Source organism: Mustela lutreola, chromosome 18, assembly GCF_030435805.1.
Source record: "Mustela lutreola isolate mMusLut2 chromosome 18, mMusLut2.pri, whole genome shotgun sequence".
NCBI classification, from domain to species: domain Eukaryota; kingdom Metazoa; phylum Chordata; class Mammalia; order Carnivora; family Mustelidae; genus Mustela; species Mustela lutreola.
In genome coordinates this window covers 36,128,662-36,142,221 of record NC_081307.1, presented here as the reverse complement: position 1 = coordinate 36,142,221, position 13,560 = coordinate 36,128,662, and the positions used below count along the sequence as shown (strand labels likewise).

Sequence of the window (13,560 nt, the reverse complement as noted above, 5' to 3'; positions counted from 1 at the left end):
CCCTCTGGTATCCCAAACTCCAGTTCAGTTTTCATTGTTATCAAAGAGATAGTTTGTAGCCATTTGCTTTCAGACCCAAGTCTCTGGTCCTCAAGACTCTTTACTATTTTCCTGCTTCATTTGCTTCATTTCCTCAGACTCTTTGGACCTTCTCTCCTATTTGCCACCTTCTATGCACAGTTGCCTGGTTTCTGGATCTTTGCTTCGGCACGGACTAGTCCTTCTGTTTGGATTTTCTTCTCTGCCTATAAACGTTGTTGTTAACACGCTCATGGCTTCTTATTTTTGCTTTTGCAACCCTTTAGTGATGACATACTCATGTATGACTGTTACTCGCCCCCTGGGTACGTGTGCCATGGGTCTGTAAGGGACGTATCTGCCGAGTGCAGCTGTGAGGCTTTGCTCTGACGTTGTAAGCTAGGATTGTGTCCTGGAATTCACCAGTAAAGATGAAGTGTCCTTGACTTGTGTGGAACGTATTAGTATATATACAATATATATGACAGTCTCACTTAGCCATTTTTTGCTTATAATTTTGTTATTTTTTTAGACTAAGAATTAGAGACGCTTTATTCTTTGTTCATGCTACTTTTGTTCGTGCTACTTTCATTTGGCAGTTTGTGATTTTTTGCATTTTGCCTCTGAAATCAAAAGCCCTTCGGAAATGCAAAAAGAAGTTTGCCTGGGTGGCTCAGTGGGTTAAAGCCTTTGCCTTCAGCTCAGGTCATAATTTCAGGGTCCTGGGGTGGAGCCCAGCATCGCTGTTGGGCTCTCTGCTCAGCAGGGAGCCTGAGCCTGCTTCCTCCCTCTCTGTGTCTACTTGTGATCTCTGTCAAATAAATAGATAAAATCTTTAAAAAAAAAAAAAAAAAAGAAAGAAATGCAAAAAGAAAAACCAACAAAAAAATTTTAAAATGAAATTTGTAATTTTTAAATATCTGCAGTTGATATAGTTTTAAAATTCTACTCATATTTCCAAAAGTATATTTCTAGTATAATCTTCTGAAGAGGCCTTTTCTGTTTCTGGGAAAGGAGTGCCAGACTTACGCACTATTCGGGTTGTATCTTTGCAGTGGACTGGATTATTGCGGATATTTTGGCCATCAGGCAGAATGCTCTTGGACATGTCCGCTACGTGCTGAAAGACGGGTTAAAGTGGCTTCCATTGTATGGGTGTTATTTTTCTCAGGTAACTTTTTCCATGCTTTCTTCATTATTTATGTAGCTTATAAGAATTTTAGGTTTGGAAATTTAATATGCACTTAATATAAATGTGTAGGTTGTTTTGTTTATTTTTATGGGTTTAATTACTTATTCCAAACAGAAGTAATTTTACTGGGACATTTTTAATGGTGTGCATTTTTGTGCATGTCTGATCACCCAGGTAGTTAAATAGGAAAAATACAAGCATACAAAAATCAGACAACTAGGAAAATTTAAAGGCATACAATCTGATAGATGATTCCCTTAAGAAATTAATAGTAAAACTGAATTATGATATGTAGGATATTAAAAAATAGTGTGCTGTAATACAGCGTGTTGAGCATGAGTATCAGGTGCATAATAAACATTTAGTGAATGATATTTTCCAAAATACCCTCAATTTGCTTCTGCAGCATACATTTGGTCAGGCCACTGACCTGCTCCAAGTGTGTGTTTCTCCGCTGTATCACGTGCCAGTTCCCGTGTGTGGCATTCACGCTCCACCGTGCCCTGCCTCCCTACAGCCCACCTTTCTTTTTCCAGCCTGAACCGGTTTCTCCCTCCCTGTCCTTCTTCAGGCTGTTGCTTAGTTCAAGGCAGTAGGCCTTCCTGTCTCCAAGGCTCAGTTTAATTGCGATTAGGAGCCCTTCCTGAGCCTGGCGGTTCCCTCCACCCTGCTTTTGTCTTGGGCTCTCTTTATTATTACACTTACCAGATTCTCTTGGTATCGCACTTGTATACATATTTCACTTCCCCACTAGTTTTTAAGTTCTGTAAGGAAAGATATCTGGCCTTCACTTCCGTGGCTTCCATATACCTGGCAGGAACCCAGGTGCTTTTGAATTAAAATAGGCTTTAAGAAGCAAATTCAATGATGGTGAGAACTAACTAGTATGTAAAGAGTAGGCATCACGTCCGCTACAGCTTGGGGAAATTTTACGTTGTGGTATATGCATGCTGTGGTTTTTGATTCTAAAGGTTGCGTAAAGAATGAATCTATTCTTACTTGGGCTAGCAGTGGCATGCCTTCTGTAGAGCACTTGGAGTTTTTCCTCTGCAGTCAGACACGCCAGTTTCGATCTGGAAGGAACCACCACCAAGACGGAGGGCTCCCTTGCTTCCTCTCCTCTTTAGGGTCTCTGTACAGTGCCCTCCTTGTCCCTATCTGTGCATTTCCTTTTATTCATATTCTTGGTTAAGACGAAATCAAATTCAGCCAGTTGGTTTATTTTACAGATGAGTTCAAATTAGCATAGACAATTAGCATGGGAACTTGATGCAAAGTTTTGGTGACATACACGTAGGAAGTTTCATGAAGGATCTCTTAATTGGTAGGACCGTGCCTGTGTTAGTTGGCTAGGACTGCCCTAACCAAATACCACAGATTGGATCTTAGATAACAGATACTTGTTTCCCCACAGCTCTGGAGGCTGGAAGCACCAGATCAATGTGTTACTGGCATTGGTTTTTGCCGAGGCCTCTCTTCTTGGCCCACAGTCAGCTGCTTTCTGCCTGTGTCTCTCCTCTGTGCATATGCCTGTTGATGCCTAACCTCCTCGTCCTCTGGATTCAAGCCCACCCTTAAAGACTTTGTTTAACCTGATTACCTTCTTTTTTTTTTTTTTTTAACCTGATTACCTTCTTAAATACCCTGTCTCTGAATACCGTCACACTGGGGGGATTAGGGCCTCAAGATATAAATTTTGGGGGAACACAGTTGAGTTCATAACCGTGCTACATAAGCACCTGTAGCTGGGACAGTTTTAAAAATCCCTAAAGACCGTGAGTATTGACATTCTAAGGACACTTTTAGTGATTATGTCACTGGAAAAATTGAGAGCTAAGAACTATGTTACTGATCAAGCTTTTTATTTTAAAAAATGAAAGCGTTTTTAACTGTCCACAAAACAGAATGTTCATGTTTTTTTCGAGTGTCATGTAGCATGTGGTTTTTATGTCAGTTATGTTGACACCTAGGACAGCTTTCAGTTAAACGTTTGTGAGATGCTCATATTTGAATATATTAAATACAGTTTAATTCCTAAAATGTAATTTTATTCTTTTGGGGAGTAAAGTTACCTTTTTGATGACCAGCCATTGTATGTTTTAATAGTAAATTCTTTCCTCCACCTTTTTTTTTTTTTTTTCTTTAAATGCGGCAGCATGGAGGGATCTATGTAAAGCGAAGTGCCAAATTTAACGAAAAGGACATGAGAAACAAGCTGCAGAGGTACATGAACGCGGGAACTCCAGTAAGATCATGCTCCTTCTTACTGTTTTCCTTATCAATTCCCAGTTTTTCGTTTAAGAACTAAATTAGAACTTAAGAATTGTTTTGGAAATGTGTTGTCCTGTGGGTGGTAAATGATTGGGAGCTTTGCTGAGGCAGTGCACGCCGTCTCCGTGTAGGTGAGCGGCTGCTTTCGGCCCCGGAGGAGGCTGCTGAGGGTTCTGTCCTTCGCTGGGGACCGGCGAGAACGGTGGGTGTCTGCGGCCTGAGGCTGGACGTCCAGACCACACCCGCGACCCTGCACTTCCGCTGCTCACCGCTGCTCTCCGGCATCACATGTAGTTTGAGAAGGAACAACTTTTCTGTGTGTCAGTGTAAATTTGGACTGCTTGTGTATATTCAGTTATTTTAAAAAAGGTATGAATATCTACAAATGAAGAATCATTCAGTGTAAATATTGGTTATAAAAACTTGCTCCCTGGAAAAGGCATCTTGGTATTCTCTTCGAAGAATGCTAACTGCTGCCCAGTGGCTTTGCCCCCTGGCCCCACTGAGGGCAGAGCACCTGCTTGCAGCCACTTTGGTCACCCGCGCTCAGGGCCTTGGTCACCAGCGCTGAGGGCCTTGGTCAGCAGCGCTCAGGGCCTTGGCTTGCGGCTACTGTTTTGTTATCACCCCCCCCCGCCCCCCCCGCCCCCCTGTCCTCTCTCAGCTCCTCCCCCCTTTTGTCTTCTCTCGAGCGGTCCTTCTCTTCTCCTCTCCTTGCTGGCGCCCAGAGGTAGCACAGAGCTCATATTTAAAGACGAGTCTACTACAGTCGGCTGATGAGGTGCCCTAATGGCCTAGAGTTTTGCTGAGGAACCTCGTCTGGCTGTGTCAACCTTATGACGTTGCATCATTTGGGGAAGAGCTGGTGTAGAATGTGGTGAGATAAACACTGCCCCTTGAGCCAGTTACTACTTACCCTTGAGAACGCAGTGTAGCCTTTTGAAAGATATGTTTACTCTGAACAATTTGGTATATTTGGGCAGAATGGGGGCTGTTGTTTATAGATCACCACAAGACAAAATAGATTGGCAATATGTATATTTACTGTCTTTTCAAAAAATAATTTTAAATTTCAGCAGTGACTTACACATTACAGAGTCCGTCCCTCTGCTGCCTTCTGGCTGTGTGCCATCTCGGGCAGGGGAGCTGCCAGCTGGTTTCTTGGCTATTCTATAGACATTCGTCTGTGCCAGACAGATGGGGACAGTCCCCTCTTTACAGTCCCCTCTTTTCAGCGTTCTATATGCAGTTTCCCCAGCTTCTCTGTTAGGTGTTTTTCTCTCTGGCTCCCCCACCCCACTGCCTCCTCTGTGTTATGTGTTTTTTCTCTCTGGCTACCTTCACAAGTTTCTCTTTGGTTTTGGTTTGCAACACTTTAAGTACTGTACATCTTAGTGCGCTCTTTTTCTTTTTCCCTCCCTATTTGTTCTTCTCGGTCTTCTCTGAACTTGGACTTTTGGCTTCGTGTCTGTCATTAATTTTGGAACATCCCTGGCTCTTATTTCTGTAAATGTTATTCCTGTCCTGTTCTCTCTTTCTTCTCCAATTACCCATCTTTGGGGCTGTTTGTTCCCCAGTCTTTGGAAGCTTTTTTCTATGTTGTTTTTTTTTTTTTTTTCCACTTTCTTTCACCGTTGTGTTAGTGTTGATAATACCCACTGACCTATTTTCCTGTTCACTGATGGTTCTCTTGGCTTTGCCTAGCCTGCTGGTGGCGCCAGTTAGAAGTGTTGTTCATCTCTGTTCCTGTTTTTCATTCCTGGAATTTCTTTGGATGCTGTCTCATGGTTTGCACATCTGTGCTAACGGCAGCCGTCTGATGATGAGGATTGACCTCCTTTTCTGCTATAACCTTTATTATGTTGCTGGCATGTACTTGAAATTCCCCATGTGATAATTACAACATCCCTGCTATATCTGATCCTCAAATTTTTCATTGCTCTGTCTCTTTGGACTTATCTCACTTTTTTAATAACTCTTAGGATTTTGTTGAACGTTGGGCCTCTTGAGTAGAATAGTTGAGACTGAAGTAGTCTTGATATCTGAGAATGGCTACACTGGTCCCTTTTCGATGCTTCCAGAGGGCTTGAACCAGTTTAGTCAGGAGTTATATTGACTTTGGGTTTTACTGTTGAAATAATTTTTCTCAGAGACTTCAAATTATTGTAGCGTTCTTTACTATGTGTATAGGGCCAGAGATGTTTTGCTGGAGAGTTTTTCTCAATTCCTGTTCCACACTCAGTTTTTGGCACTACACTTAGAGTCTCCTTTTTGCACCTCCCCCAACAATGTCCTCTGGATTCTCGCTAGTAGGGTGGAGAGGAGGTTTGGGAGGCGGAGGGGGGAGGGGTGGCTTCTTGTCTGTCTCAGGGAGGTCGTGGGTACAGCCTTCTCTGATCCTGCATCTGTGCCCAGGATGTGCTCCTGCCCCATTCTCGGCAGAGAGTTTTAACCTGCTGTACACATCTCCCAGCCGCATTGGATTTTCATCACTTGAGAGTTTAAGAATGTTCTGCAGGAAAGGTAGAGAAGAAGGCTCTCAGCCAGGCTTCGTGCCTTCCCAGCACCGGCTCTCTCCTCCCGGAAGCCTTCCATCACCATCACCGCTGTCATCGTCATCACCAGAATGAGTGTGCAGGACATTGCCTTGGCCCGGCCTTTTTTTTCTTTTTCATTTTTTTTTTTTTTGTTTGTGCGGTTTGTGTGTATATGTGGGGTGTGTGTGTGTGTAAAGTGTGGTTGTAGAGTAAATCTTCTGAGTTGTGGTGAATTATCTTGTGTCTGTAGCCCCCAGGGCTTCTTCTTTTGAACTAGCCCTACTTAGCCTTTGCAGCTTAAAATTTTAACTAAATCTTGTTTTTGCCAACGGTTGGCATTTGCCCCAGGTAAATAAATGCGTGCATCTCCTCTCTCTGAATTGCCTTTCTTCTTTTAGATGTCCAGGTGAGCTGTTGCCTTGCAACTTCAACTCTGATGGGTTCAGCTTGTTGTTTTCTGTCCTGTTTGTTTGTTTGTTTGTTTTTACATTGGAGAGATACTCTTGTAATATCTTTGTCCTAAATGGAAGCCTCGTCCTGTTCTTTTGTTAATGTGTTGTAAAAGTTGGAATGATTTTAGATCTACAAAAACGTGGCATGGATAGTACAGAGTTTCCCATTTATTCTTCACCTAGTCTTAATGTTAACATTTAATGTTAACATCTTTCCGAACCATGGTACGTTTGTCAAAACTTAGAAAGAAACATTGAAGTCGTACTACTAATTGAGCTACAGACTATTCAAATTTCTCTAGTTTTTCTAATGTCCTTTTTTATTTGTTTGTTTCAAGATGCAATCCACTATACCATAAATCCTTTTAATACCTGTTTTTAAACTTTATTTTGTATTTTGCATGGTATGCCATACTGTATGGCTATTATCAAATCTGTTATTTTTGCTTTATTTATTTATTTGACAGAGAGAGAGAGACAGGGAATATAAGCAGGGGGAGTGGGAGAGGGAGAAGCAGGCTTCCTGCTGAGCAGGGTGCCCAGTGCTGGACTCAATTCCAGGACCTTGGGACCATGACCTGAGCTGAAGGCAGATGCCTAACAACTGAGCCACCCAGGTGCCCGTGTTATTTTTTATTTAATCTTCAAACTTTGTTTCTTTAAATTTTGAAGGCATCACTTAAAAGTTGTATTGAGTAAATATGTATTTAGTAATCTCAGTATGTGAATCCCTGTCATTTTCTACCAGTTCTTGCTCATGGTACTTTCTTTCCTTATGTGCTTGGTTAACTTTATCTGCTCCGGATTCTATTTGAAAAATTATCTGTAGAAATAAACTCCAAAGAGTAAAAAGTGCCTTCCTCCAGAGAATCTTTGAATTTGTTTTAGTTGGGCCCCTTAAGGCTTCTTCACTGTGAGCCCACCCAGACCAAATTCTGAACTTGAGGTTAACTGGACTAAAGTTGCAAATCCATGTGAGACTGATTGACTTCTGGTTTACTTTTGCCCTAAGAATATGGTCTTCGGTGTTCCTTTACTTCGCTTCACTCTTTTTTTTTTTGAGAGAGAGAGCGAGCAGAAGTAGGGGGAGTGGCAGACAGGAGGAGAAGCAGGCTCCTTGCTAAGCAAGGAGCACAATGTGGGACTCTCCATCCCACAACCCTGGGATCATGACCTGAGCTGAAGGCAGACACTTAACCGACTGAGCCACCCAGGTGTCCGAACTTCTTTTCACTCTTATTAGAAGGTCTGCGGGCTTTATTTTGATTTTTTCAGCTCTTTGATACTCTTTAAATGATGTTATATCCAGCTTTTAAAATTTTCATTAGGAAGGCTTGTTCAAATAACCTAGTCTTTTACTTTGGGCTACCAGAGAACTTTCTGTTTTTCCAGGGCAGAAGTCTAGCTTTTCAATGTTCGTGCAACAGTGCTGAGTTACAGACTGGCGCTGCCATGAGTGCTTGTCGCTTTGAGGCCAGACCAGATTTGGGGTCGTATCTCAGGTCTGCCATGTAAACTTTGTTACCTTGCACAAGTCACTTAACTTCGTAAGCTTGTTTTCTTTATATGTTACAGCTGTTAATAATTCATTGGGCAGCTAGGATTAAATAACATGATTGAAAGTTACGCATATTGTAGCAGTTTCCAACTGCTGCTGTAACAGTTTACCACAAACTCACTGACACAAAAGCACAGGTGGCAGAAGCAAAAATAAGTAAGTAGGACCGCGCCAAACTAAAATGTTTCTGCACAGCAAAGGAAATAATAACAAAATGAAAAACAACCTGCAGAAAGGAAGAAAACATTTGCAAGTGACATACCTGATGTTAATTTTTAAGATTAGCATGCAGCCCAGCAGCAAAAAAAGAAAGGACTTGAGTAGACATTTCTCCAAAGAAGACATACAAATAAATGGCCGACAGTTGTATGAAAAGGTGCTCAACCTCAGTCATCGTCAGGCAAATGCCAGACACACCTGTTACAGTGACTGTTCTTAAATAGTTCTCAAAAGTTAAGGGTTGGTTGAGGACTTAGAGAACCCTTAGACATTGTTGGCAGGACTATAAATTGGTACACCCACTACAAAAAATGGAGCGGAGTTTTCCCAGAAGATTAAAAGTAGAAATATCACATCCGGCAATTCTGCTCCGGGTATATATTCAAAGGAAATGGGAATCTGTCCTGCGCTGTAGTCACTGCAGCACTGTGCACAACAGCCGGCTGTGGACATAACCTAAATGTGCATCAACAAATGAGTGAATAAAAAAAATGTAGCATGTATACACAACAGAATATTTTTCAGTGTTAAAAAAGAAGGAAGTTCTGTCATTTATGACAATGTGGGTGAACCTCGAGGGCATTACAGTAACTGAAATAAATCCTAGCACGACAAGTACTGCATAGTCTCACTTACATATGGAATTTTAAAAAGTTGAATTCATAGACCTGGGGAGTAGAGCAGTGGTTTACCAGGGCCTTAGGGACTGGGGGGAATGGGGATATGTAGGTCAAAGGGTTCCACCTTTCCGTTATAGGAGGAGTAAGTTCAAGGACATACGGTAGGCGTGGTGCCTGTAGGTAATAATGCTATATTGTATACTTGGAATTTGTTAAAAAGAGTAGATTCTAAGTGTTCTTAACACACACAAAGAAATATGGTAACTGTGCAAAGTGATGGATAGGTTAATTACTTTGTGGTAATCGTTTCACAATGTCTGTGTATATTAAGACATTACATTATATACCTCAAATGTGTATAATTTTTATTGTCAATCATACCCTTAAACACCTAGGAAAAATAACAACATATATTTATTATTTTAACCATTCTGGAGATAAGCAGTGCAAAATGGATCCCACCGACTAAAATTGTGGTGTCATTGGGGTGGAGGTCCCTTCTGGAAACTCTAAGGGAGAATCCATTTTCTTGCCTCTTTTAGATTCTAGAGGTTGCCTGCATTCCCTAGGTCATGGCTTCTTTCTGTCTTCAAAGCCAGCAATGGCTGTTCTGGTCTTTTTTGCAGCCGTCATTCTGGTTCTGACTCTTCTGCCTCCCCCTTTCATCTTTAGAACCCTTGCGATAACATTGGCCCCACCTAGACATTCTAGGCTGACCTCATTATCCCTCAGTCCAGTGCTAGCAGTCTTCAACCCCCTTGCCATGTTCTGTAACGTATTCACAGATTCTAAAGATCCAAATGTGGACATTTGGGGGAGGGGACATTATTCTGCCTGCTACGTTCATGTATGCATTTGTGTGACTTTGTACTTGTTTTCTGATCATATGTGTAGCACTTCCATACTTAAATAATAATCTCTTCGAGGAAGGAGATTGTTACTTTGTATCCCATCACTTTTTTTGCATTTTTCCCTCTGTAAATGTATAATGGAATTTTTTAATGAGTTGAATGTTTCTGATTGTAATTGTAAACTCTTTAACAGTTGTGATTTACTAGACTGGATTAATTTGGGGGGAAGAAAGCAGAGATGAACTATCTTATTTATATTCTGTACGTCTAAATATGAAATGGATTTTTATTTAAAGCCAAAGCAGTAATTAAGAGATGTCTAGCTAATCAAAGTATATTAAGTTCTGAGATATCATTTCCATATCAATGTGCCTGCTTTGAAACTCTTTAGTGAACTAGACAGAATTTTTAAAAACCGGAGGGGAAGGAAACAATGTAACGAGACTGCCACACAGTGCTTGACATTTTCACATACTTCCTTTCCTGCTCACAGCTATCTTCAGTCTTCCTTTGGCAACGAAACTGAGGCTCAATTAAAAGTAAATTAACTTATCCAAAGCACGGAGGAAAGGCTGTTTTTAACAGAAAGTCGTCAGTTCCATAACTGGTTGCAATATGAGTATATTTCAAATTCTTAAATAGCTCTTTTCTTTCTGAATGAAATTTTAGTATGAAATAGCTTGCTGATTTCCACTAGAGGCGGAAGTATCTACACTTAGAATGGTGCCCCACATCTTAACTAGAGATCTTAGATGCAAAGTCAGCCCTCATTAAAGAAAACAGAATCTCTGGTTCCTTCCAAATGAAAATTTAGCAGAATAAAAGATTCTGTGAGCAGTGGCAATAACCTTGTACATCCTTCGGCTTGTCGTGACTGTGTGCCAGTTCTTTCCTGTCTTCCTTGGGGCCTCCCTGTCCTCGAGCAGGGGTTTTCCTGGATTGAGAAGTCAGTCCGGAGATGTCACACCACCCCGGAGTTCTTTTCTTGCCCCGATTCCTCGTGTTTCGTCCTTCCCCTCCTCTGTTGCCACCTTCTGCATCTCCATGGGAACTGCGGAAGAGTTCGGTCTTTCTGGTCGGCGTGTGAAAGCGGCGGTGAGGAAGTTATCAGGTGCGAACAGCTGAAGGAGGAGAAAAGTTTTACTCTAGAATCGTGACTCTGCGTGTGTGCTCTGTGGCATGCTCAGCTCTCCTTAGGCTGAGGAGTCCTGCTTCGGCCGTGTGGCCCTCAGAGGCCATTTTTGGGAACACAGCGTGCGGAGCTGATTCCGGGGAAGGCTCGAGGCCGCTGCGCAGCTCCTGTCGCTCCCCTTTGTCCCGATGCTTCGTCTCACATTGGGAAAGCACATCTGTCCTCATTTTAACAACAGCAAGTTGCAGTATAGTTTGTGCCAAGCGCACGCTAATTAGACTACGTAAATCATCACCTGCTATCATTACCGTAGCTCTTGGAGGTGAGGTACGGTCATCCCTTCCTCCTGCAGACAAGAAGCCTCAGGCACAGAGAGGATAAGGAATTTATCCCGGCTCTCGGGGCCTGAAAGTGGAGTCTGGAGGTTGAAGCCAAGTAGTCAGACTCTTCTGTCTTCTTTCTCTAGTTTCAGTCTTTGTGTGTTTGATTCCCTGCAGAAGGTCATCTGCTTTGTGCAGTGGCGGCCAGTTTGCGGCTGTTAAAATGTGACCCTCAGAATGTTCCTGTACGAGTCTTAAAATTTTTTTTTTCTTTTTTTGACAGAGAGAGAGATCACAAGTAAGCAGAGAGGCAGGCAGAGAGAAAGGGGGAAGCAGGCTCCATGCTGAGCAGAGAGCCAGACTTGGGATTTGATCCCAGGACCCTGAGATCCCGATCTAAGCCAAAGGCAGAGACTTAACCCACTGAGCCACCCAGGTGCCCCTGTACAGGTCTTTCTTTGCATCAGTGACATGCCTTTTCATATGATAACAGAGTCTTAACAAAAGTTTAAAAAATTTTGCTGAAGTCTGATTTATTGTTCTTTCCTAAAATTTCTGCTTTTTCTGTCCTACTGTAAAAGGGTTTGCCAAACTCAGTGATACTAAGATTTTCTTCTTTGTTTTTCTTTTGGAAGTTTTAGTTTTAGTTTGCATTTAGGTCTGTGGCCCATTTCAAGTTAGCTTTTGTATATGGTGTAAGGTGAGGATTTGTGTGTCCGAATACGGACGTCCATCTCCACGTACTGAGAAGGTCATTCTTTTCCCCGTTGTTTGAAATCAAGTGACTGCAGACACATGTGTCTGTTTCTGAGCCATCTATTCTGTTCCGCGGATCCATCTGGATCTCCCCCTGCCTCTACCACACTATCGTGATTATTCTTGCTTGATTATGATAAGTTCTGAAATCTGGTGTGGTTAAATCTACTATATTTATTCTTTTTCAAAGCTGCGTGGCTGTTTTAGGTCCTTGGCATTTCCTGTATAAATTCTAAAATCAGCTTGTCAGTTTCTGCATAAAAGCTTGCTGGGATTTTTTAATTTGAATTGCATTGAATCTATAGATCATTCTGGGAAGAATTGCTATCATAACAATATTGGATCTTTGGATCCAAAAATACAGTGTTTATTTAGGTCCTCTTTAATGCAGTGGTTATTTAGGTCCTCTTTAATGTCTCTCCGCAGTGTTTTGTGGCTTTTAACTCTACAGATTTACTCATCTTTTGCCAAAGGTATCCACATTTGCTGAAATAAATTCTTAATTTCATGTCTTTTGATGCTGTTGTAGATGACATTGTTTTTTATTTTAGTTTATGATTGTTAGTATCTAAACATTCAGTTTATTGACTTTTTGTTCTGTAACCTTGCTAGACCTATTATTTAGCAACATTAAAAATAGTAATATTTCTTAGACTTCTTACATGAACAGTCATGCCATTTGTGTATAAATACAGTTTTACTTCTTTCTTTTAATCTGGATGCCTTTTGTTTCTTTGTCCTGCCTTGCGCCCTGGCTAGAACCTCTAGTACAGCCTTAACTAGCACTGGGGAGAGTAGGCGTCCTTGCCTTGCTCCCCATGTGTTGGTGAAAGCACTCATTGTGTTCCCATTCTTTAGGTCTCAGACCCATCATTCACTCCAGTTAACCTCTTGTAATTCTCCTTCATAACATCTTGCTCTTTTTCTTCACAGTCACAGAAGTGTAATTATAAAATTTGCTTAATGTACTTTTTTCTCACTTGTCTCCAAAGACTGTATCTGTATCATTATCCTCCCTAGGACCTGGCACGCAGTAGGTGTATAAGAAATACTTTTTGAATGAGCCCTGAAAAAACTGTTCATTCTTGCTTTCCTGTTGACCATCAGTGTTCTTTTTAATGAAATGTATAAGAAATGGGAAAATAATACCACATGAATTATTAATAACCATTCAAATCTTCTTTTTTTTTTAACCATTCAAATCTTGAATCACTTTATTTTTGAATGCTTGAACCAAAAGCTAAAAATCATCAGTAATTGCTTTCATGGCTTTGATTACAAAGTTCACTTATTTAAAGATTTTATTTTTTAAATTATTATTATTTTTTTAAGTAACCTCTGCATTCTGTGTGGGGCTGGAACCTATGACCTCACAGTGGGGATTCCTATGCTCTGCCGAGTGAGCCAGCTAGTTGCCCCATAAGCTGATTTAAAATCTGTTCGCATGATAATGAATTTGTGGGTTTGGGAACTAATTTTAATTTTACTCATTTTTCTACATTTTTGTGGCAGCTATGGTTAACCTTTCTTATCAAAGATCAGGATACATAGAAATCTGTTAACTTCTAAGTTAGGCAATGATAGTGGGTTCTAAAGACAATTTATATGGATGAATAAAAAATGTATGTATTTTC

General features: G+C 41.2%; 1 protein-coding gene across 1 annotated transcript in view; it reads left to right on the top strand.

The window, feature by feature from the left end:
* Positions 1–13,560, top strand: part of AGPAT5 (1-acylglycerol-3-phosphate O-acyltransferase 5) — a 51,404-nt gene that overhangs the window by 18,240 nt on the left and 19,604 nt on the right. Inside the window, exons 3-4 of the mRNA XM_059155947.1 lie at positions 1,074–1,189; positions 3,366–3,455. Of these exons, the coding sequence (XP_059011930.1) occupies positions 1,074–1,189; positions 3,366–3,455 (206 nt within the window). The remainder of the gene's footprint in view (positions 1–1,073; positions 1,190–3,365; positions 3,456–13,560) is intronic.